Source organism: Ranitomeya variabilis, chromosome 1, assembly GCF_051348905.1.
Source record: "Ranitomeya variabilis isolate aRanVar5 chromosome 1, aRanVar5.hap1, whole genome shotgun sequence".
NCBI classification, from domain to species: domain Eukaryota; kingdom Metazoa; phylum Chordata; class Amphibia; order Anura; family Dendrobatidae; genus Ranitomeya; species Ranitomeya variabilis.
The window spans coordinates 227,481,279-227,507,650 of record NC_135232.1 but is presented as its reverse complement, the minus strand read 5'-3'; the positions used below and the strand labels follow the sequence as shown (position 1 = coordinate 227,507,650).

The window sequence follows — 26,372 nt, the reverse complement described above, 5'->3', positions numbered from 1 at the left end:
TATCGGTCAGCACACTGACCATTTGTTTTATTCAGACATCCATAAAAATCACAGATCTGAGAATGAGATCCGTATCCCCAATGTCCTTCATAGTCTTCTTGTACAGGGAGTGCAGTAGTTTCCAATGATTTCATTATGGCTGCCATGTCCATGATTGTGTCCCTCCGATTGAAACCTTCTGCTGTTTTCGGACTCTTCTTGTTTGTTTTTGGTCCTGTCCTCCATTCCAAATCTCTTCAGAGATGGTAATGAAGTGATTGTTGAGTGAAAAGTTCAGCCTTCTTGTTGTAGTGCTGCAGCTAGTTTTGCTCAAGGGCAAATCCCTAAGTGAATGAAAAGCCCCTCCCTCCTGAAGTGGCTCATAAAGGATGGGATCTCGTGCTTCATCCCCATTTCTTGCACAGATCAGTGTAGTGGACTCTGGGAATATTTTTGTGCTTCTAACATTCCCTCTTTTTTTCCTTTCTCATGCACTTTAAGATGATGGATCCAGGACAAGATTTGTTGCTTGCTGCTCTGAGTGAGAGCGGCATCAGCCCCAATGACCTTTTTGATGGCGATTCCTTAGATATAGGCGTGATTGCTCCAGGACCAGTCCCTGTCAACCAGCAAGTAAGTTCTAATCAAATATGATAAATATTGGTATAATAGACCTGTGGGGTTTTTTTTCTATGGAAAGCCTGGAATTTTGATTTTCTTCTTGCTTGTGAGAGGGTTTCCCAAATTCCCTTTTAGTGGTAACCTCAGTATAACAATGAAAATGTTTCTGTTTTCACTATAGCCCAATAGTGCTGAGACTAAAATAATCTTTCTGGGGCTACAACATTGACCTGTCAGTATGTGTGTCTATAAGGAGAGACCTTTCAGTCACTGGGGTCCATAGTGAGAGATATGAGGTGTCTCCGGACACTTTAAACCCCTTTACACCTGAAGGTGGTTTGCACAATAATGACCAGTCCAATTTTTACAATTCTGACCACTCACTTTGAGGTAATAACTCTGGAACGCTTCAACAGATCTCGGTAATTTTTGATTTTTTTTTTTTCATGACATATTGTACTTCATGAGAATGGTATAGTTTCTTCGGTATGACTTGCGTTTATTTATGGAAAAACTGGAAATTTGGCAAAAATGTAGCAACTTTCCAAATTTGAATTTTCATGCCCTTAAATCAAAGAGAGAGGGCACACAAAATAGCTAATAAATAACATTTCTCACATGTCTACTTTATCAGCACAATTTTGGATGCCAGATTTTTTTTGTTAGAAGGGTTGAAAGTTGAACAACGATTTTTCATTTTTCCAGCAAAATTTACAAAACAACTTTTTTTAGGGACCACATCACTTTTGAAGTCACTTTGAGGGGTCTATATGATACCCAAAAGTGACACCATTCTAAAAACTGCACCCCTCAATGTGCTCCAAACATTCAGGAAGTTTATAAACCCGTAAGGTGCTTAACGGGAATTTTTTGAGAAAAATAAACATTTAACTTTTTTTCACACACAATTTTTTTCAGATCCAATTTTTTTTTTTTATTTTGGCAAGGGTAACAGGAAAAAATGGACCCCAAAATTTGTTGTAACTTCTCCTGACCATTTCCAGAGAAACACCAAGTTTGCGGGCCATTTCTCCATTAAGAGCTGTAAAAGCTGGTCATGCAAATGATAACGGTACGCTGTCCTTCACTACAAGCGCGATGAGCTCTTTTAAACTCATCTGCTGTCTTTGTTACAGTAACTTTGTCACTTACAAAATATCTTGTAACTTATGTTTGAGATGCTCTATCCTCCTCCTTTGCCTGGCGGGAAGTGCTGGTCTGTTTTTTTGGTGCTGCTGTGATCTTTTTCAATCACAGCTTTGTAAACATCTGGATTGGTAGTGTTGTAAATGTCTTTTTAGATTGGAAGCTCTTGAAGGAGCATTACTATCACTGCCTGAGCATGCACTGTTTTTGGCATCGCAGGATTTGTTTTCATCTGGGTCACTTATACACTGACACACAAAATGTTTATCTTGAGTCACTGTGAAATACTCAAATACAGCTGACTTCATTAGATGCTTCTTAGACATTTTGTAATTATGTAAATTCGCTCTCAAAAATTTGTCCTGGGGGGAAAAAAAAGTATAATTCCAGTAGGACAGATGATACGTATAAACTTTGTAAAATATGTTGTTAGATAGCTTTACTCTGAACTTTCAATGTCAAGGTACTGCTCACTAAATGCTTCACATCATATTTCTTCAGTCTATGAAGAGGGAGCATGTTTGTGCTGAATCGTATTCCAGAACACCCACACCCACCCATCCATCCATCCTGTTACTGTATTTTCGAATTTGAGATGTTAGAAAAGTTTTTCCCCTTATATTCTATGCACAGTGTATATATACGTCATCAGAGCAGCCAATTTCTCCAAACATGATCTAAGAGGAAAAACTAAAACATCAAGCATACAGAGAAAAGATTTACTGGACTCTTGATTTATGAACCGTTTTATTGAAAGTTTAGATATGCTCTAAAGCCCCCGTCACACTAAGCGAGGTCGCTAGCGAGATTGCTGCTGAGTCACAAGTTTTGTGACGCAACAGCGACCTCAGTAGCGATCTCGCTATGTTTGACACGTAGCAGCGACCAGGCCCCTGCTGTGAGATCGCTGGTCGTGTCGGAATGGCCTGGACCTTTTTTTGATCGTTGAGGTCCCGCTGACATCGCTGAATCGGTGTGTGTGACACGGATTCAGCGATGCCTTCACTGGTAACCAGCGTAAACATCGGGTTACTAAGCGCAGGGCCACGCTTAGTAACCCGATGTTTACCCTGGTTACCATCGTAAATGTAAAAAAAAAACAAACAGTACATACTCACATTCCGGTGTCCGTCAGGTCCCTTGCCGTCTGCTTCCCGCACTGACTGACTGCCGGCCGTAAAGTGAAAGCACAGCACAGCGGTGACGTCACCGCTCTGCTGTTAGGGCCGGCGCTCAGTCAGTGCAGGAAGCGGACGCCGGGGGACGCGAAGGTGAGTATGTACTGTTTGTTTTTTTACATTTTACACTGGTAACCAGGGTAAACATCGGGTTACTAAGCGGGGCCCTGCGCTTAGCAACCCGATGTTTACCCTGGTTACCCGGGGACCTCGGCATCGTTGGTCGCTGGAGAGCTGTCTGTGTGACAGCTCCCCAGCGACCACACAGCGACTAAACAGCGACGCTGCAGCGATCGGCATCGTTGTCTGTATCGCTGCAGCGTCGCTAAGTGTGACTGGGCCTTAAGAAGTACTTGCCTTAATCCTGCTTTCCTGTTCACTCCAGAAGTTCAGAGATGAATGCAGGCATTCCTTCCCTGTGTATTTATTTTTTCCCCTTATCTGTAGAGGAAGAGCTTCACTACTTCTCATGAACATAAACTGCAACACAGATTCATCTCAGCTAAAAGTCTAGACCTTAGATCAGGCATAAAACAGACATTTATAGGACATTTCATAACGTTCCCAAATTCTTCTGAAAAAAATATTCCCCACAATTGCATTTAACTACTGTACCCAATTTATATATTTTAGGAGTCGATTCATTTTATACCGACTCCACAGCCCTGGCTGTTGCACTGATTGGGCAGGAAGTGCTGATATTTCAGCATCGCCTACGCGATCACGCTGTGATCGGTCAGTCAGGTTGTCTTCCTGAGCCTGACAACTGTCGGCACTGAACTGTCACTGTGTGTTTACACCCAGTGACTGTTTAAATGCATGACGGGCACAGTCCGTCCTGGTACGGGAGCTGACACCATGATGGACTGTGACTGTCAGTGGACGTTAAGGCTATGTGCACACGTAGGAAGGGTCCTCTGCGGGTTCTCCCGCAGCGGATTTGATAAATCTGCAGGGAAAAACCGCTGCGGCTATCCCTGCAGATTTATTTGTCTTGCGGTTTCCGCTACGGGTTTACTCCTGCACTTGTTTTACTATTGACGCTGCATATGCAGTAATGTTAAAAATAATTAAAAAAATGGTTCTCCTCGGCGCTGCACGCGGCGGTCCGGTTCCAAAGATGCTACGTGAGAAGGACCTTCGTGACGTTACGGTCATGTGACCGCGACGCCATCGCAGGTCCTGCTCGCATAGCAACCCTGCGACCGGACGGCCGTGTGCAGCGCTGAGAGGTGGGTATATCATTATTTTTTATTTTAATTCTTTTTTTTTTTTTTTTTTTTTTTTTTTTGCACAAATATGGTTCCCAGGGCCTGGAGGAGAGTCCTCTCCTCCACCCCGGGTACCATCCGCACATGATCCGCTTACTTCCCACATGGTGGGCATAAGCCCCATGGGGGAAGTAAGCGGATCAATGCATTCCTATGTGTGCAGAATCGCCGCGATTCCGCACAAAGAAGTGGCATGCTGCAGATTGTAAACCGCTGCGTTCCCACGTGTTTTTTTTTTTTCTGCAGCATGTGCACAGCGTTTTCGGTTTCCCATAGGTTTACATTGAACTGTAAACTCATGAGAAACTGCTGTGGACCCACAGCTGCGGAAACGCTGCGGATCCGCAGCAAAATCCGCAACGTGTGCACATACCCTAAGGGGTTTAAATACCAGGATGTGAAAGAGTAATGTATTTAGAATAGGATTATTGATCAAAGTAACTTATCAGTTACTGGTGAGAGAAATTATTATCCATATTTAGTCACCATTAAAAAGGACTTATGAGATGTATCAATTGTGTCCCTATCTTTCCATACATTGGGGTAAGGAGGTCTATAGCACTAGCCAGTATAGCGTTCATATCTTTTAATGTATCAGACCAAATAATTCATATCTGAACCATATACGTCTTTGTGGCATCTCTCTGCGGCATGCATGTCGAATTGACAGTAGTGGAATCCTACTACTGCTATATCATACACACATAATACCAGCCGTATATGGATCACATACAGTGGGGCAAAAAAGTATTTAGTCATTCAGCAATAGTGCAAGTTCCACCACTTAAAAAGATGAGAGGCGTCTGTAATTTACATCATAGGTAGACCTCAACTATGGGAGACAAACTGAGAAAAAAAATTCCAGAAAATCATTGTCTGTTTTTTTATCATTTTATTTGCATATTATGGTGGAAAATAAGTATTTGGTCAGAAACAAAATTTCATCTCAATACTTTGTAATATATCTTTTGTTGGCAATGACAGAGGTCAAACGTTTTCTGTAAGTCTTCACAAGGTTGCCACACACTGTTGTTGGTATGTTGGCCCATTCCTCCATGCAGATCTCCTCTAGAGCAGTGATGTTTTTGGCTTTTCGCTTGGCAACACGGACTTTCAACTCCCTCCCAAGGTTTTCTATAGGGTTGAGATCTGGAGACTGGCTAGGCCACTCCAGGACCTTGAAATGCTTCTTACGAAGCCACTCCTTCGTTGCTCTGGCGGTGTGCTTTGGATCATTGTCATGTTGAAAGACCCAGCCACGTTTCATCTTCAATGCCCTTGCTGATGGAAGGAGGTTTGCACTCAAAATCTCACGATACATGGCCCCATTCATTCTTTCATGTACCCGGATCAGTCATCCTGGCCCCTTTGCAGAGAAACAGCCCCAAAGCATGATGTTTCCACCACCATGCTTTACAGTAGGTATGGTGTTTGATGGATGCAACTCAGTATTCTTTTTCCTCCAAACACGACAAGTTGTGTTTCTACCAAACAGTTCCAGTTTGGTTTCATCAGACCATAGGACATTCTCCCAAAACTCCTCTGAATCATCCAAATGCTCTCTAGCAAACTTCAGACGGGCCCGGACATGTACTGGCTTAAGCAGTGGGACACGTCTGGCACTGCAGGATCTGAGTCCATGGTGGCGTAGTGTGTTACTTATGTAGGCCTTGTTACATTGGTCCCAGCTCTCTGCAGTTCATTCACTAGGTCCCCCCGCGTGGTTCTGGGATTTTTGCTCACCGTTCTTGTGATCATTCTGACCCCATGGGGTGGGATTTTGCGTGGAGCCCCAGATCGAGGGAGATTATCAGTGGTCTTGAATGTCTTCCATTTTCTAATTATTGCTCCCACTGTTGATTTCTTCACTCCAAGCTGGTTGGCTATTGCAGATTCAGTCTTCCCAGCCTGGTGCAGGGCTACAATTTTGTTTCTGGTGTCCTTTGACAGCTCTTTGGTCTTCACCATAGTGGAGTTTGGAGTCAGACTGTTTGAGGGTGTGCACAGGTGTCTTTTTATACTGATAACAAGTTTAAACAGGTGCCATTACTACAAGTAATGAGTGGAGGAAAGAGGAGACTCTTAGGGTACTGTCACACAGTACCATTTTGATCGCTACCACGGTACGATTCGTGACGTTCTAGCGATATCGTTACGATATCGCAGTGTCTGACACGCAGCAGCGATCAGGGATCCTGCTGAGAATCGTACGTCGTAGCAGATCGTATGGAACTTTCTTTCGTCGCTTGATCACCCGCTGACATCGCTGGATCGTTGTGTGTGACAGCGATCCAGCGATGTGTTCGCTTGTAACCAGGGTAAACATCGGGTAACTAAGCGCAGGGCCGCGCTTAGTAACCCGATGTTTACCGTGGTTACCAGCGTAAACGTAAAAAAAACAAACAGTACATACTCACATTCCGGTGTCTGTCCTCCGGCGTCTCAGCTTCTCTGCAGTGTGAGCGCCGGCAAGCCAGAAAGCGAGCACAGCGGTGACGTCTGACGTCACCGCTGTGCTTTCCGGCTATGGCGCTTACACAGTGGAGAGAAGCAGAACGCCGGGGACAGACACCGGAATGTAAGTATGTACTGTTTGTTTTTTTTACGTTTACGCTGGTAACCACGGTAAACATCGGGTTACTAAGCGCGGCCCTGCGCTTAGTTACCCGATGTTTACCCTGGTTACCGGGGACTTCGGCATCGCTCCAGCGCCGTGATTGCAACGTGTGACTGCAGTCTACGACGCTGGAGCGATAATCATACGATCGCTGCGACGTCACGGATCGTGCCGTCGTAGCGATTAAAATGGTACTGTGTGACAGTACCCTTAAAGAAGAAGTTACAGGTCTGTGAGAGCCAGAAATCTTGATTGTTTGTTTCTGACCAAATACTTATTTTCCACCATAATATGCAAATAAAATGATAAAAAAACAGACAATGTGATTTTTCTGGAATTTTTTTTCTCAGTTTGTCTCCCATAGCTGAGGTCTACCTATGATGTAAATTACAGACGCCTCTCATCTTTTTAAGTGGTGGAACTTGCACTATTGCTGAATGACTAAATACTTTTTTGCCCCACTGTATGAATCATTTGGGCAGCCTGGTTACCTGGCCAGATAATTGTGAAACACAAGTGGTTTTAACAATGCTTGGTCATAATGATCTTGCGGTGTAATTGTCCCTCTAAAAACAACCTTTAATATTTTAAGATTATTTAAAAACACCCACCCTGTGAAAAAAAGGTTAGATACCAAAAAATGAACTGGCCTAGAAAGCTTGCCTACTATTGCCCTGCAATAGGCCTAATAGATGCCCCTGCCTGGCTGTGGAGGTTGGCACCCTAAGGACGATTTTTTTTTTTGGCGCCCCCACTCCCCTATTACATCCCTATCAATATAGGTGAGAAAACAATATCTTATAGAGCAGAAATGAAAAAAAATCATGATCGTCATCAATATGGCATCTGGCATCTTTATCATCTGTGTTACCTCCTGATGAACCGTGTCTAGCGGGGAAACGCGTTGGGGTGCATCTGACTCATGCTAAGTTTTACTCCAAATTATTTATTATGGTTTGACTGCTTATCTAGCTGATATATTTGGCCTTGTACTATTTATTTATGTGCCAAGCCTATTATATGATGTGTTGCATTGTGGAGTACTAGTCTATTTGCCTTACAAGATACCCGCAGGGAATCCTTATAGAGATTTTAGATAAAAACTTTTTTCAATGTTTCAATGTAAGCTGTGTGACCATCACCTAATGAACAGGCAAAACGCTTATTCATCAGGTGAAATGAATTCCGCCTGTGCACATTGAGCGATCTATTACCGATTATGCAGTGCGCATCATTCACCACGGTCTGCTGTGAAAAAGGTATAAAGGCAGTTGATCAGTAAATGGTTCCTTGTAGTAGTGCTTATGTCTACTGTGATGCAGTGACTGGTGTTACCTGTAGGGATCGCTGTATGTTAAACATTCCCCCCCCCCCCCTTCCAGGATGCGCACAGAGGCATATTGAGGTCATGAGCGGACATTGCAGTCAAAGGCATAGTTGTAGTTGCAATGCAGACTAAGGCTAGGTTCACATTGCGTTAGTGCCTTTAAACGGATGCGCTAACGCTGATGCCCAAAATTGCTTTTTTGCTACAGTCGCGCGAACGTATGGTACCATTGCGTTAGCAATAGAGGTCTATGCACAGCAAACGCGTCCATTCGCTGTGCGTTAGACCTAATGTACCCGAAAACGAGGTAAACCGCGTTCGATGGCGCGTCACAAAGTAGCGCATCATCACTAACACATGCCGATTTTGACATGCGTTAGGATGCATTACGATAATGTAAGTCTATGGGCGCGTTAACGCGTTAAATTGCGTTAGTGCCGCTAAGTAACGGATCCGTTAAATGGATCACCCTAACGCAATGTGAACCTAGCCTAAAGCGAGTATAGGTCTTGGACATGTTGGTTGTCCAAGGAAGATTTAGGGAAAACCTACTCTGGGCTTTTGTGTTGAAACAGACTACAGGATGGTAGTAGTGCAGTCCGTTTCATTCTGGACCGGGTTTTCCATGTGGCTGAAGGCCACAGATTTAAGTTAGAAATCCTGCAGTATAAAGTTTGGGTGTGTCAGGGCAAGTGTCAGTTTGGTGTTTGCTAGAGTGCAGAGCAGTGAGCTGTGCAAAGCTCCACCTGTGTGAGGCAAGACAGGCAAGCGGGGCCAAACAGCCAAGGCAGCTGAGAGGTCTGGCACCCACAGCGTACACAGCGGTGCAGTTGCCTATGGCAACTGGTCTCAGGAGGTGGACAGGCGTGTTTAGTGACTAAACTGAGGATATGGTTCCCAGCTGCAATTCAGAGGATATCGTTTACTGGGTATTGCTGTGAGTACAGAGGCGTTAACACGGCGGTGCAGTCACCCATGGCAAACGGTCAGAGGTGGACTGGCATGTTTAGTGACTGTAAAGCCAGTGTCCCACTTGCAAGTGCAATGTGAGAAACTGGCGCCTCAGTACCTGACACTGCGTCCGGCACTCGGGACCGAAGTGTGCGGCTGCATGTATTTCTATGCAGCTGAACGCTCTGGTTCGAACCGCCGGTGGCAGTGCCGGGTATTGAGGCGAGAGACTCGTGCGAGTTTCTCGCAATGCAGTCACAAGTGGGACACTGGCCTAATCCAGAGGATATGGTTCCCGGCTGTGATACGGAGGATATCGTGTGCTGTGTTTTGAGTTGAACATTAAAGAGACGTTTTGCTTTGAACTTTGCTGGGTCACTGCCTCATCACTGCACAGGGTGCTACCGCTGCACTACATACACTACATACAAGTAAAATAGTTTTCACAGTAAGTGGCAGTGTTCCATATATTTTTATTTTTTTTATTACTTTATTGATATTTACTGGAACCTGTATGTACAAGAAATCATAAAGTCAAAAGCTATTTACAGAGATGTCTGTCTTTAATTCTGTTGCAGCCTCCATCAACTACAACCTTTGTCCTAAATCAAATAAATCAATTACCAACCCTTGGTAACACAATAGTGATGACTAAGACTCCTACTGTTACTACCACTCGCCAGACTATCACCGTGACGAAAATTCTTCAGACCAGCGCTGCGACAAGACCATCTACAGCTGCCCCTGTTGTGCAAACCACTGTATCTGCTGTACCTTCTAAAGAACAAATCCAGCTGAAAGACCTACTGAAAACCAGCAGTCTTAATAAATTAATGAAACTGAAACCACCTTCAAACATCGCCCAGCCAGTCGCAACAGCTGCAAGTATGTAGAACTCTTCTCATCTCTTTACATGCTGATGATCATTGCTGTGCTGAGTTCTTTGACATTGGACGTTAGGTTAATTCTATACAGCTTAATGTAGTTTTTTCTTTTGTCAGATTTGTCATACATAAAAGCAAATTTAGATAAAGATCTAGTCCTGCAGGTACAATTGTTTGGTTACGATACATTACGGTTCACAGCTTTTTACAATTTTTTTTTTTTTTTTTTTTTTTTACACAATATATTTGCATATCGCATAGTTGTATGTAAAATGGTCTTCAGTTATTAGTTTACAAAGGTTTTCCCTGGGTCTGCAGTATTTCACATTGATGGCTTTGTTCAACTTTATTAAATGTCAAAACACTTTATTACATTTCCATTTGAAAGCAAAAGTTGCTCAGGAAAGGTCCTGTCATTTGCTTTTCCAGCCAATGCTTGCTTTATAATGGCATATTGTGGCAACACATTCATCTCTTTGTTTTACAATATGTGTGCGCGCAATGAGCGCGAGCGGAATCACGATCCGCCCGCGCCCATTAACTAGTTAAATGCCGCTGTCAAACGCTGACAGCGGCATTTAACTAGCGTGGCCGGAAGTGCTCGCACCGCTGACCCCCGTCACATGATTGGGGGTCATCGGTGCATTGTCATAACAACCAGAGGTCTCCTTGAGACCTCTATGGTTGTTGATGGCCGATTGCTTTGAGCGCCACCCTGTGGTCGGCGTTCAAAGCAACCCTGCCTTTCTGCTACATAGAGGTGATCTGTGCTTCACCTCTATGTAGCAGAGGCGATCGTGTAGTGCATGCTTCTAGCCTCCTATGGAGGCTATTGAAGCATGCCAAAATTTAAAAAAAAGTGTTTAAAAATATAAAAAATATATAAAAGTTCAAATCACCCCCCCCCTTTCGCCCCAATCAAAATAAAACAAAAAAAAAATCAAACCTACACATATTTGGTATCGCCGCGTTCAGAATCACCCGATCTATCAATAAAAACAAAGGATTAACCTGAGCGCTAAATGGCGTAGTGAGAAAAAATCAAAACGCCAAAATTACGTTTTTTTGGTCGCCGCAACATTGCATTAAAATGCAGTAACGGGAGATCAAAAGAACGTATCTGCACCAAAATGGTATCATTAAAAACGTCAGATCGGCACGCAAAAAATAAGCCCTCACCCGACCCCAGATCACGAAAATTGGAGACGCTACAAGTATTGGAAATGGCGCAAAATTTTTTTATTTTTTTACCACTTAGATAAAAGAGAACCTAGATATGTTTGGTGTCTATGAACTCGTAATGACCTGGAATCATAATGGCAGGTTAGTTTTAGCATTTGGTGAACCTAGTAAAAAAGCCAAACAAAAAACAAGTGTGAGATTGCACTTTTTTTTGCAATTTCATCGCACTTGGAATTTTTTTCCTGTTTTCTGTTACACGGCATTGTAAAACCAATGGTATCGTTCAAAAGTACATCTCGTCCCGCAAAAAATAAGCCCTCGCATGGCCATATTGATGGAAAAATAAAAAAGTTATGGCTCTGGGAAGTAGGGGAGCGAAAAAAGCTCCGGGGGTGAAGGCGTTAAACAGGTGGGAGGTGCCTTGGGTCTTTTGATTCATTCAGGTAAATTTAATGAAAGATATATAGTAATACACCAGCGCTCCCCGCAAGGACACTGAGCTGCAAGAACCGAGACAGAGAGGGGCTTCAGCTGTCGATTAGTGAATAAAATCAATGTAAAAACAAATGGGTTCGCGCTATAGTGTACAACAACTAAGGATATGCACCTAATACTGTGCTTAGGTTGTGCATAGTGTGCCAGTAAAATAAATGCCAGAAAAATGAGTGCTGCAAAGCCCAGCACAACACGGAGCCACCATGGACCAGATACCGATAGTTAAAATTGCAACCTGGTGAGCCTGGAGAAGCCTGTGAACGAATTATGCACTCACCGTTCTGTTGCAGCGGTCCGGTGTGCGGTAATGGCTGTAGGTCCAGTCGGAAAGTGGTGTCCGTCGGGCAGGTGTGCGGGCAAGCGGGCGGTGAAGCAGGGAGAGGCGAGCGCAGAGTAGCGTGCCTAGCGGGAGCTCCGTAGGGCCAGGGATCGCTCCGGCCGGTAGCGTCCCTGGATACGAGCGGGAACCAGTGGAGGGAGGAGCTCGCTGGCGCAGGGCTCAGCGCGTGACGTCACTGAGCTCAGGGAAAGTACGGGGTACCGCAGGGATCAACCTGCGGTACCCCGTACTTTCCCTGAGCTCAGTGACGTCACGCGCTGAGCCCTGCGCCAGCGAGCTCCTCCCTCCACTGGTTCCCGCTCGTATCCAGGGACGCTACCGGCCGGAGCGATCCCTGGCCCTACGGAGCTCCCGCTAGGCACGCTACTCTGCGCTCGCCTCTCCCTGCTTCACCGCCCGCTTGCCCGCACACCTGCCCGACGGACACCACTTTCCGACTGGACCTACAGCCATTACCGCACACCGGACCGCTGCAACAGAACGGTGAGTGCATAATTCGTTCACAGGCTTCTCCAGGCTCACCAGGTTGCAATTTTAACTATCGGTATCTGGTCCATGGTGGCTCCGTGTTGTGCTGGGCTTTGCAGCACTCATTTTTCTGGCATTTATTTTACTGGCACACTATGCACAACCTAAGCACAGTATTAGGTGCATATCCTTAGTTGTTGTACACTATAGCGCGAACCCATTTGTTTTTACATAAATTTAATGAAAGGCCCTGTGGTGTTTTTTTTTTTTTTTTTTTTTGTTCTTCCGGGGCACAAATCGATAAGCTTGATAAATGTTCTCCGCTGTCTTACTGCACTAGAATGCATAGAATTGCATCTTTGCCGGTGTGGAAATTTCTTATTGTGTTTTTTTAAATCTTTGTTCTTATCGTCTTTGAGAAGGCGATTACGGATAGCAGCATTTAAGCCCATCGACACTGCCAGGATGTCTATATCAGTAATCCCATCCCCAATGTTGCCTTGTTAATGCTCCTGTGATGCCCGTAAGGAGCCATCACTAGAATTATGCCGGGGTCACACTTGCGTGTGCCATGCGAGAAACGCTCGCATCAATACCCGGGACTGCCGGTGGCGGTTCGGACTGGAGCGTTCAGCTGTATAGAAGTACATGCAGCCGCACTCTCCGGTCCTGAGTGCCGGGTATGGAGGCGAGAGATTCGTTCGAGTTTTTCGCATTGCACACGCAAGTGTGACACCGACCTTATAGGTTCTATCACTGAAATGTTTTCCTAAACTATATGGTAAATTGGCATCTGTAAACTATAATTAGTCTTGGGGAAAAAAAAAACAATCCATACAGTTATGTTGACAGAAAAATATTTGTGGCTTTTTGAAGTGTAGGAAAAGTGAACCTTGGATGTGTCATTATAGGCAATCTGTCACTTGATTTTTGCTGCCGCATCTGAGAGCATCATGAAGAAGGATCAGAGACCCTGATTTCAGTGACTTACCACCTTACTGGACCATTGCTGCTGTTTATAACAGTTTTATCTGCTGCAGATCTGTCAGTTGTCTGAATGATGAGCTCTGTATAACCCACACCACTGTACACCACAGAAAGCTGCCAATCAGTGGTGGCTGTGTGGTTGGACTCCCTGGCAACTTGATTACTAGCCCTCTAGTGATAATCTCATTGATTTAAAATAATATGAAATGTGTATATCTACCGTATTTTTAACATTATAAGACGCCCTTTTTTTTCCTCCAAAAAATGGGGGTGCGTCTTATAATGCGGATATACCTTACTGGCTGCTGTGTAGCAGTGTCCCAGGGTCGCTGCTGGAGGAGGCAAAAGTGGAGCGTTGCTGGCGGCCGCAGGAGGAGGGGGTGTTCGGATGTGCGATGCAGCGCACCGCTGCGGGTGTTCGGTGAGATCTCCTCTCCCGAGATCTTGGTGCTGAGATCTCCATCTGCCATGCACCACCCCTGGCCGGCAGCCATTTTCCCAGAGTCCAGTCCACCGCATAAGAAACCATGTAACTGCGGGGGGCCCTGGGCTTTCACAATATGTCCGCAGAGCACCCACAGCATCGAACAGCGGCGCGCCGCATATCCGAGCTCCTTCTCATCCCAGACTGTGGCCTGCCTCAATGCTCCACTCTTGCCTCCTCCAGCAGCGACCATGGGACCCCCGCTTCATCGCAGCCACCACCCCTGGTAAGCAATAAGATGCATGGATTATAAGAAGCACCACCATTATCTTTTTTTTTTTTTTTTTTTTAAAGTGTTTGTTTGTTTTTCCTATCCTCCTCAAAATTTTGGGCGCGTCTTATAATTTGCAAAATACGGTATTATTATTATTATTATTATTATTATTATTATTATTATAAAAAAAAACTATCTTGGGTTACGTGGCAAACGCCTATTGACAGAATCCCTTTTTACTCTGTCGCCTCATTGGGGGGACACAGGACCATGGGTGTTATGCTGCTGTCCACTAGGAGGCGACACTATGCATATTCTGAAAAAGATTAACCGTGGCTCCTCCTCTGCAGTATACACCCCTGGACGGCGTCGGCCTTCTCCAGTTTTTGCTTAGTGTCGCATAGGAGGCACACCTAAAAGATTTTTACTCCGTTTTTTTCCGACAGATTACAGATGAAGAAAAGTGGGTCTCCTGTGAGACTCCCGGCATGGCTCCTTCCTCGGCCCCCTATAATGGGGTGCCCGGTTGAAGTAGAGACCCCCCTCCCCTCCTTCCCCAATTCCTCTTGGTTTCTGGGTTGAGGTCCAGGCGAGGATAAAGCCCCCTGATGGTCACAGCAGCACCCTCCCTATTCCCCCTCTGGGGGCATTAGGTTGAGATGCCTCAGGTAGGGCCAGTACAGGCAGCACTCTGCTGCTCCCAGCAATGGGCCAGCACACTGCGCCTGCATCCAGGGACCCCAGCCCAGCTGCGGGCTCCTGTCGGGGAGGAATGCAGGCAGGCATGGCACATACAGACACAGGGCTCCCTGTGCCCCTGTCTCTGCGGCAGCACCAGCTCTACTGCCTCAGGGGGACCCCTCACAGGGCCCCCCTTCCGCTTATAGCCCCACTGCTATCCTGCCTTTAAATCCAGGGGGGGGTCCTCACGCACCTCCCGTATCTCAGTGGGTGACTTTACAGTGAAAAGTTGGACACCATGATATCCAACGCCACCGGGGGGGTAAGAGTACCTCTCTCCCTCAACTGAAACCTATACGCACTTACAAGAAGTGTAACAAACCCGATTCCGATCCTTTCGGAATTCCTCAGGCTGGTCCGTCTCGTGTCCAGCACGTAACCGTTCCCCACACAGGGACAACTCACGGTCGACGCAAAGGTCGGACAAGACCTGGCAGTTAAAAGCAGGCCAGTCAAAGCCCAAAGGAGGAAAACCTCAGACTTTTTCCTCCTCATAACTCACGGACCCCTGAAGACATCCCACCCGTAGGCGACTTTGCTCTTTTCAGCAAGTCTGGATGCCTACTACAGAAGACAGGTGGGTCCGGGAACTAGTGTCTTCCGGATACAAGACAGTGTTCAACTTCCAACCCACCGAACTGATTCTTCCTCTGTTTCCCCAAAACCGCCAGCCAAGACTCGTGCCTTCCACCAAGCGGTTTACTCGCTTCTTCAAGCAGAAGTCATAGTACCGGTTCCCGCGGCCGGGTGCTTCCGAGGGATCTATTCGTAGTCCCCAAGAAAGGAGGCAGAGTACGGCCCATACTGGACCTAAAACAACTCAACAAATACGTATGGGTTCGTCACTTCCACTGGAGTCCCTTCAGTCCATCATTGCATCCATGGAGAAGGGAGAATATCTCGCCTTCATAGATATACAAGACGCATACCTGCATATACCGATTGCACCTGCTCATCAGAGTTTTTTCTCAGGTTCGCAATCGACCAGGACCACTACCAGTTCGTGGCTCTCCCGTTCGGACTCGCCACGGCTCCCACAGTGTTTACCAAGGTCATGGCGCGGTGGTTAGCACAGCAGCCTTGCAGCGCTGGACTCCTGGGTTCAAACCCCACCAAGGACAACGTCTGCAAAGAGTTTGTATGTTCTCTCCGTGTTTGCGTGGGTTTCCTCCGGGCACTCCGGTTTCCCCCCCACATTCAAAAAGACATACTGATAGGGAATTTAGATTGTGAGCCCCATGGGGGTCAGTGATGATAATGTGTGCAAACTGTAAAGCGCTGCGGAATATGTTAGCGCTATATAAAAATAAATATTATTATTATTATGGCAGCCACCATGGACGTCCTGCACTCCAGAGGCATAGTAGTCGTTCCATACCTGGACGATCTACTCATCAAGGCTCCTACCTTCAAGGACTGCGAGCTCAGCGTCTCACAATCGACACTGAGTCGCATGGGCTGGTTAGTCAACCTACAAAGGTTATCACCAACCCTGAGTCAGTCTCTGACCTTCCTGGGAATGCTATACAACACCTCCAGGGGTCTAATGCTCTTTCCCAGGGACAAGGCACTGGCTCTCCGCCTAGGAGTTCACAGCCTCCTCCGCAAACCCCCTCGATCTCTGGTTTGCCATGAGTCCTCGGCAGGATGGGGGCAGCAATAGAAGCAGTCCCATTTGGCCCAGTTTCACCTCAGGCCTCTCCAACTAGCCATTCTCAAGTCCTGGGACAGGAATCCTTTTTCCTCTCGACAGGGAATTCCAGCTAATGTCAACCAGGAGGTCCCTGCACTGGTTGCTCAAGCCAACCTCGCTAGCAAAGGGGAAATCCTTTCTCACAGGTCAATGGAAGGTTCTGACCACCGATGCGAGCCTGACGGGTTGGGGTGCAGTGCACCTACACCACAGGGCAAGTGGTCCCCAGTGGAAGCGACCATGCCCATCAACATCCTGGAAATTCGTGCCAGCCTCCTGGCATTGAGGGCCTTCCATCACTTACTGGCAGCCTCTCACATCCGAATACAGTCGGACAATGCCACGGCCGTATGTGAATCACCAAGGGGGGACCCGCAGTACCCAGGCGATGCTAGAAGTGTCACACATCCTCCAATGGGTGGAGGACACAGGCTCAGTTCTCTCGGCGGTCCACATACCGGGTGTGGACAACTGGGAAGCAGACTTCCTCAGACGACAAGGAATAGATTCGGGAGAGTGGTCTCTCCATCCTGAAATTTTTCGCCAGATCTGCCATCGCTGGGGGACCCCAGATGTTGACCTAATGGCATCCCACTTCAATGCCAAGGTCTCCAACTTCATGGCCAGAGCACACGATCCGCAGTCGCTCGGAGCAGACGCTCTGGTTCAGGACTGGACCCAGTTCCAGCTTCTGTACATTTTTCCACCTCTCCCCCTGTTATCCAGAGTGGTGAGGAAGATCAAGCAAGATGGAGTTCCAACCATCTTAATCGCACCGGTCTGTGGCCAGACGTACATGGTACGCCGACGTCGTACAACTTTCAGCAGACGCCCACTGGTGCCTCCCCGACCGCCCGGATCTTCTATCACAAGGCCCGTTCTACCACCAGAACTCAGGGGCTCTCAATTTGACAGCGTGGCCCTTGAAACCTGGGTTCTAACGCAAGCAGGGCTCTCGACGGACGTCATTAGGACCATGATCAGGACACGGAAACCAGCCTCTGCCAAGATCTATGACCGTACCTGGAAAGTTCTCTTTACCTGGTGCGAATCTCGCGGCCAGACCCCATTCCCTTCTTCCCTCCCCAAACTACCTGTTTTTTCCTCCAATCGGGTCTGGAGGCCAGGCTGTCCTTGGGCTCGCCTAAGAGCCAGGTGTCAGCCCTCTCAGTGCTTTTTTTTCAAAGGCGCATTGCTACCAAGCCGCGAGTAAGGACTTTTCTTTAGGGGGTTTCCCGATTGGTTCCCCCCTACAGACGACCACTAGAAATGTGGGACCTCAACCTGGTCCTGACAGCATTGCAGGAACCACCCTTGGAACCCCTTAAGGAGGTCCCGCTCCGCCTTCTCTCCCAGAAGGTGGTTTTCCTGGTGGCAATCACCTCGCTACGCAGGGTGTCTGAACTGACAGCACTCTCCTGCAGACGGCCCTTCCTGGTTTTTTCACCAGGACAAGGTAGTTCTCCGTACGGTCCCATCCTTCCTTCCGAAGGTTGTGTCCAACTTCCACCTCAATGAGGAAATTTCTCTGCCTTCCCTCTGTCCGGTCCCAGTTCATAGAGTGAGGAAGGCTCTGCATGTGCTTGACCTTGTCAGGGCATTGCGTATATGTCTAGGACTGCGTCCTTCCGGAGGTCTGATCCCTTTTCTTTCTTCCAGAAGGCAGCCGCAAGGGTCTGCCAGCTTCCAAAGCTGCCCTTGCCAGGAAGATCACATCCACCATGCAAGAGGCCTACCGCCTTAAGAATTCTCCTCTTCCAGCCGGTATTATGGCACACTCTACACGGGCGGTAGGGGCCTCCTGGGCCATTCGGCTCCAGGCTTTGGCACAACAAGTGTGTAAGGCGGCCACTTGGTCTAGCCCACACTTGTTTACTAAACACTACAGGGTTCATACCCAGTCCTCAGCGGAAGCGAGCCTGGGTAGATGTGTTCTGCAGGCGGCGGTGCCCCAAGTATAGGGGCCTGTCTGCACAATATTCGTCCATTGCTTCCCACCCAGGGACTGCTTTGGGATGTCCCATGGTCCTGTGTTCCCCAATGAGGCGTCAGAGTAAAGGAGATTTTTGTGTACTCCACCGTAAATTCTTTCTCTTAGCCTCTAATTGGGGGACACAGCTCCCACCCTGTTGCCCTTTTCGGGCCGTTGTTACTGTTGAGTTCTCATATTGTTCTTTGAGCTCGTACATAGTGGCCTTCTTATAGGCATGTCTGTTATTCATGTTACATTCCTCCTACTGCTTTTGCACAAAACTGGAGAAGGCTGACGCCATCCAGGGGTGTATACTGCAGAGGAGGAGCCACGGTTAAAGAGAACCTGTCACCCCCAAAATCGCTGGTGAGGGAAGCTCACCGGCATCAGGGGCTTATCTACAGCATTCTGTAATGCTGTAGATAAGCCGCCGATGTTACCTGAAAGAGGAGAAAGACGTTAGATTTATACTCACCCAGGGGCGGTCCCGCTGCGGTCCGGTCGGATGGGTGTCTCCGGCGCCTCCCATCTTCGTTCCATGACGTCCTCTTCGGGTCTTTACGCCGCGGCTCTGGCGCAGGCGTACTTTGTCTGCCCTGTTGAGGGCAGAGCAAAGTACTGCAGTGCGCAGGCGCCGGGCCTCTCTGACCTTTCCGGCGCCTGCGCACTGCAGTACTTTGCTCTGCCCTCAACAGGGCAGACAAAGTACGCCTGCGCCGGAGCCGCGGCGTAAATACCCGAAGAGGACGTCATGGAACGAAGATGGGAGGCGCCGGAGACACCCATCCGACCGGACCGCAGCGGGACCGCCCCTGGGTGAGTATAATCTAACGTCTTTTTCTCCTTTCAGGTAACATCGGCGGCTTATCTACAGCATTACAGAATGCTGTAGATAAGCCCCTGATGCTGGTGAGCTTACCTCCCCATCGATTTTGGGGGTGACAGGTTCCCTTTAATCTTTTTCAGATTATGCATAGTGTCGCCTCCTAGTGGACAGCAGCATAACACCCATGGTCCTGTGTCCCCCAATTAGAGGCTAAGAGAGATTTTACGGTGAGTACACAAAAATCTCCTTTTGTGGGGGGGGGGGAAAGGGTTATTAAATACATGTAAACAGGATTTACATCTGATACATTTTCACATACACCTTTCTAGGTAACCTTTTTCCTATAACTAGCTATCTTATAAAAGCATGAGGCTATTATGTAGCAGTGGGTACATAATTATTAATAACATAAATTTATCTGTTAATGTTCATCTTCTGGTTAAGTGCTTGATATTCTGCAGCATTCCCAAATATATTATGTTTGTTACAGAAATTGTCATATTCACTCCAAAGGTGGTAAGTGCCACCAAAACAGGTAAGGAAGTAGTTGGGTGTTGGATACAATCACGTCCCTATTCACATCACTGTCCTTAAAGGGAACCGGTCACCTCCTTTTTAGCTATTAAACTGGTCCTAGTGTGCTGATAATGATGCAGTGCGCATCACTAGCATGTTTTTGTCAAAGAACCTCCAAGTATAAGATTTAAAAAAACAAAAAACTTTTTATATCGTTAAGGGATTCCCTCACATACCTTTTCTTTCAGTCATAGGGGTGGTGATTTTCTTTTCAGTCACGTGTACTTCATTACACGTGTAGTCATTAAGTGTACTTTTGAAATTAGGCATGCCCACAGAATTGCATTTGATTGCTGTGACTGGCTTGAAGTCACGGCACCCATGTATCAAATGCCGGGCGTGCACACGGCCTCTGGGTGTACAGCTTCTTGTCAGATGTGCGCATGCACCTGAGCCGCTCTGAGTCAGTGGCCACATGACGTGTGAGCGCGCACGCTATGCGTGGTACTGGGTCACCCTCCAGTCTGCGCTCCGGCGCATGTGTGCATCTGACATGAAGCTCTGGGCCTGTACACCCAGAGTCGGTGCGCATGCCCAGGGAGCGGATGGGCAGTGCTCACGCGTGGGATTTTGAAACCTAGGTGTCGTGACTTTGGGCCAGTCACAGCAATCAAATGCTGTGGATGTGCGTAATTTCAAAAGTACACTGAATGATCAGTTAAAGATAGTCACCACCCCTATGGCTGAAAGAAAAGGTATGTGAGGGAATCATCTAGTGAAATTAGTGTGTTTATCTTTTTTTTTTTTTTTTTTTTTTTTTTTTTTTTTTAAAAACCTAATACTTGGAGCTTTTCTTTGACAAAAACATGTTAATGATGCACATTGGGTCACTAATGGCACACTGGGACCAGTTTAATAGCTAAAAACGAGGTGATATGTCCCCTTTAACGCTAATTTTTTTTCCTGCTTCATCACCTATAGATTGTAGATGCACGGTGCACTGTTTTGTTTTGGTTTTTTTTTGTTTTTTTTGTGGGGATCAGTTAAGTTCAACCAGTAGCATAGCTGCTTTAAACCTTGCACATTTGTGTTAAAATATACCGTTTTTAATATAAAAGCTTTTGCTTCAAACTTTGGGGAGTGGGATTTTTCTTCTTTTGACTTTCCTCTTTTGTGTGGTGAAATACACATTTTCCGGTGTTAAAATTATGTCACGTTCTCTTGTGTTTCCAAGAAGCAATACATATATTTAACCTCCTGCTAAAGTATTATAGATTGAGTACAAAGCAGCACGGCTCCATAAAGGGTATAGTGGCTCTTCTCCTATACGGCAGCGTGGCTCCAATTCACTTCAATAGGAGTGAGCTATAGTACCAGAGAACGGCCAGTATGCAGTGTCTGGATTTGAATTCTGGTTCTTAACTTCTGGCAAATCGCTGATCGGACCCCCATCAGTCATATGTTGATGAGCTATCCTTAGGAAATGTCATAAATATCAAAGTCCATGGTTAAATCTTTGATACCAATTTTTACGAAAGCAAGCAATCTTAATTTGAGTTTTCCTGTTTGCATTGTGTTTGACTCGTGTCCCCATATTTCCATGACATTGACAAGCATCAGTAACATTACTGCAATGTGTAAAGCTGCAGACTGATTTAAAAGAAACCCGCCCTGTTGAAAATCGTATCTGATCTGCAGGCACAGTGTTGTGGAGCAATAAGAGATGTTCAGTAAACTTGCATTTTATTATAATCCCTGGTGTTTGGATGCATGAGAGTCCGGTTTGTGGTCCTATTCAGTGACTGACAGTCAGCTCTGCATGCAGGGAAATCAAGTAGGATCGCCCACTGGACTCATGTAAACACACACCAGGGATCTCAGTTATTCATAATCTTTTACAATAAACCTATAGATTCTTATCAGCTTTTCCTTCTCTATACCATGCTGCCAACAGATAGGGCTGCATCTGCAATGTGACATATTCCCTTTAATCAACCTTATACCTCAACCTAAAAACTTGTTTCCGGGAAGTGTTAGACTGTTACAGAAATGTTTGCAGCATTTTAGGTATTTAGTTTAATTTACGTTCTGAAATTTTGCATTGATAGCTGATCTGATCAATGGAACAAAGAAAGATATTTCCAATAAAGAAGTGACCAGAATATGGATCAATGATGATATTAAAATGAGAAGCTTCTCTCCAACTACTGTAAGTGTTATACAGCCATTTTGACGTTTTGTTTTCCAAGTAAATACAACAGTCTTGTCAGGTCTGAGATCTAATAATGTATACAGTTTGTACTGTGAAATCTGGTGACAGATCCTTTATGGATAACCATCTAGGGGCACAGCTTACAAAAAAAATGCTGTACAAGAATTTGTTTGGCCATCATCTATAACGTTTATTTCAGAAAGTTAAAGATGAAGATGAGCCAGAGGAAGAAGATGAGGACGAGATGGGCCATGCTGAGACATATGCAGAATATATGCCTATAAAACGTAGGTGACATTTAGTGTTTGTGCATTTTGGAAGGGGGCACATATTGGGAGAGATGTGCAAGGATTGGATCCACTGTTTCTAGTCTTGCAAATCATTTTTGTGCATTGCTGCTTCTTCATTTTCTTGCCTTAGAGCACTGCGTAAATGCGTCAATTATTGTGTAATTGGAAGTGTTCAAGAAAAATGTAAGACTACTCTCCAGTCTGTTTTATTCAGTGTGGCAAATTTCTATGGGCCTAGAAGTTTTGAGATTATTTCAGATCTCAACTTTTTTTATTATATTTTTTTTTTTCTCTACTAGTTAAAGTTGGACTGAGGCATCCAGATCCTGTTGTGGAAACCAGTTCTCTGTCAAGTGTGACTCCTCCAGATGTTTGGTTCCAAACTTCAATTCCCGAAGAGTCCGTTGATAATGGCTGGTTATCTGCTCTGCAGTTAGAAGCAATCACTTATGCTGCGCAGGTTTGTGTTTTCATCCCTAAAACAACTTGTGTTTAAATAACTTCTGGTAACCATTGTGTGATAGTTTTCATTTATTTTAATACTCTTTTTGTTTGTATACATTTGCCACATAATGTAAAAGATTACATAACTTTTACTTTGTTCTGTTTCTACAGCAACATGAAACGTTCCTTCCCAATGGTGAGCGAGCCGGATTCTTAATTGGGGATGGTGCAGGAGTTGGGAAAGGAAGAACAATTGCTGGAATCATTTTTGAAAACTACTTGCTAAGTAGAAAAAGATCTTTGTGGTGAGTATAAAATGCCACTACAAACACATAACTACTCTTCAGTAAACACAAATTACATCTGAATGGTGCTTGTAACTCTCTTATACAAATGCATTGTATGACTCAAAACAACTTTGTTGATATGGACTGATTGCAAATGTGCTATCTTTGTTTTTTTATCTTTTTAAAACAAAAAGCAAAGTCCCTGCAATGTACCGTATATACTCGAGTATAAGCCGAGATTTTCAGCCCACTTTTTTGGGGCTGAAATTGCCCCTCTCGGCTTATACTGGAGTCATACCGGGGGTCGGCAGGGGAGGGGGAGCGGGGGCTGTCTAAAAATACTCACCTAGTCCAGGCGCAGTCCCTGCTTCCCCGGCGCCGGCAACAGCAGCTTCAGCTTCTTCCTGTACTCAGCGGTCACATGGTCCCGCTCATTACAGTAAATGAATATTCGGCCCCACCTCCCATAGGGGTGGAGCCGCATATTCATTACTGTAATCACCGCTGAGTACAGGATGAAGCGCTGCGGCGTCGGGGAAGCAGGATCTACACAGCGGCAGGACCAGGTGAGTATACGGGGAGGGGAGCGCAGCGCTGCGCGATAGTCACCTGCTCCTCGTTCCGGGCGCCGATCTGTCTCCAGCAGTGACGCTGAGGTCAGAGGGCGCGGTGACGTGGTCAGTGCGCGCCCTCTGCTGAACGTCAGTGCTGGAGACAGATCGGCGCCCGGAACGAGGAGCAGGTGACTATTGAAAGTGCCGGGGGCCTGAGCGACGGAGAGGTGAGTATGTGATTTATTTTTTTTATCGCAGCAAATGGGGCAAGTGTCTGTATGGAGCATCTATGGGGCCATATCATTCCTGCAGCACTATATGGGGCCATAACGTTTCTGCAGCACTATATGGGGCCATAACGTTTCTGTAGCACTATATGGGGCCATAACGTTTCTGCAGCACTATATAGGGGCATAATGTTTGTGCAGCACTATATGGGGCAAGTGTCTGTATGGGGCCATAATTAACGTTTGTAGGGCAGTACGGCATATGGGGCAAGTGTCTGTATGGAGCATCTTATAGGGCCATAACGTTTGTGCAGCACTATATGGGGTAAATATCTTTATAGAGCATCTTATGGGGCCATAATCAGCATTTGTGCAGCATTATATTGGGCAAATGTGTCTATGGAGCATCTTATGGGGCCTTTATTAACCTTTATGCAGGATTATATGGGGCATATTTTAATATGGAACATCTTATGGGGCCATAATGAACAGTATGGAGCATTATATGGGGCTCCTGATTCAATATGGATATTCAAAGACACTTAACCTACTGATGTCTCAATTAATTTTACTTTTATTGGTATCTATTATTACTTTTGACATTTACCGGTAGCTGCTGCATTTTCCCCCCTAGGCTTATACTCGAGTCAATAAGTTTTCCCAGTTTTTTGTGGCAAAATTAGGGGGGTCAGCTTATACTCGGGTCGGCTTATACTCGAGTATATACGGTATTTGTTTTTAGGTGCTAAAATTGGTCTGCCTGCCAAACTGCTGTCCCAAATTTACTTGGTATAAAACATTTAATCCTTTTACTTAATATAAATATCTGATGAATTCCCTTTATTGGTTCTGCACTTGTAGATGGGACAATGACTGTGGGAGTCGTTGGTTTTGTCTGAATTACTGTTACAATGTAATCTTGTTCAGCTCCAGTATTGTCTATTTCTGTACTGTAGTGTTCTATTATTTGTAAATGTACCAGTCAATTTCGCTACGTAAACTACTGCTGCATTTTTTTTATTTAATAAAATTCAAGTCTTTTATCTTGATGTAGTTTATATTTTCCATACTATTCCTTTAAAAAAAAAAAAAAAATTGTTTGCTTTGCTCAGTTCATAAAAAAGGATTTTTGGTACTCGCTGTAAAATCTTTCTTGGAGCCTTCATGGTTACCTGTATACCCAAATGAAGCGATAAAGAAATGAAAGTTTCTGTATTGGGGAAAAAAATACATTAAGTAACAAAAATAATAAAATATATATGTTCTATAGATCATCTCTAACCTTTTACTTTAGTGCATTGAAGATATAATGGAATCATATTTTCTTTATTTTGTTCTGTAGGTTCAGTGTTTCGAACGACTTGAAGTATGATGCTGAAAGAGACTTAAGAGACATTGGAGCTAAAAATATTCAGGTTCACTCTTTAAACAAGGTGTGTTCACCAGATACTTTTTTGTTTATTTCTTTAAATGTAAAAATAACAAAATATAAATGGTTGTGTTTTTTTTGTGGCTTATCATATATATATTTTTTTCTTTTTACAGTTTAAATATGGAAAAATTTCATCTAAACATAATGGCAGTGTCAAGAAAGGGGTTATATTTGCCACATACTCCTCATTGATTGGCGAAAGCCAGTCTGGGGGTAAATACAAAACGCGCTTAAAGCAGCTTCTTCACTGGTGCTCAGAAGATTTTGATGGTGTTGTATCCTTTTATCACAAGCTGTTATATTCTTAACTTTTGAGTAAAAGTGTGTTTATAGATTGTTTTAGTGCAGGTATGCAGGTGGTGAGTTTGTATCCTAACCAATAGGTTTGAATGGTATAGATGAAATGCAGTTTTCACTAACTTCGATACATGCACACATTAAATTTCTTTACTAGTTTCACTAGTTTCCTTAACAGCTTAAACTATAGATTGTATTTGATGAATGTCACAAGGCAAAAAATCTATGTCCTGTTGGTTCCTCAAAACCAACAAAAACTGGTTTAGCGGTGTTGGAGCTTCAGAACAAGCTGCCTAAAGCCAGAGTTATATACGCCAGTGCCACAGGTATGTAGATAATTCTTGGTTTAGTAAAGTGCAAAAATGTCACTGTCCAAATGGCTTATGAGACTTTTTTTTTTATTTTATTTTTTTTTTTTAGGTGCCTCGGAGCCAAGAAATATGGCTTATATGAGCCGTTTGGGAATTTGGGGTGAAGGCACTCCCTTTAGAGAATTTAACGACTTCATTCAGGCAGTTGAAAGAAGGTATGAAATTGGTTTTGTTCTCCTTATTTTGATGTATGAATAATAGCCTGATGACCTTTCATATTGCAGTAGGTGGTACAATGCATTTTACATTGTTAGGAAATGTACAATATATATGTTAGAGGAAGCATTGTTTCAATATTTGGGACCTTAGGTCTCAGTGTGCAAGAGAGAAGAGCCGTTAACGCATAGCAGAGATGGTTAGACGTCT

The 26,372-nt window shown here is 45.2% G+C and overlaps 1 protein-coding gene across 4 annotated transcripts in view; it reads left to right on the top strand.

Annotated features, from left to right (window-relative positions):
* The window catches only part of SBNO1 (strawberry notch homolog 1), an 81,700-nt gene that overhangs the window by 2,263 nt on the left and 53,065 nt on the right, over positions 1-26,372 (top strand). For 2 of the 4 annotated variants that reach the window (XM_077293204.1, XM_077293203.1), the window contains exons 2-12: positions 481-612; positions 9,669-9,975; positions 19,867-19,911; positions 22,001-22,101; positions 22,304-22,391; positions 22,694-22,854; positions 23,010-23,143; positions 25,249-25,339; positions 25,452-25,613; positions 25,826-25,961; positions 26,056-26,161. In XM_077293204.1, the coding sequence (XP_077149319.1) occupies positions 481-612; positions 9,669-9,975; positions 19,867-19,911; positions 22,001-22,101; positions 22,304-22,391; positions 22,694-22,854; positions 23,010-23,143; positions 25,249-25,339; positions 25,452-25,613; positions 25,826-25,961; positions 26,056-26,161 (1,463 nt within the window). The remainder of the gene's footprint in view (positions 1-480; positions 613-9,668; positions 9,976-19,866; positions 19,912-22,000; positions 22,102-22,303; positions 22,392-22,693; positions 22,855-23,009; positions 23,144-25,248; positions 25,340-25,451; positions 25,614-25,825; positions 25,962-26,055; positions 26,162-26,372) is intronic. The other 2 variants (XM_077293206.1, XM_077293205.1) reach the window with 1 other exon arrangement.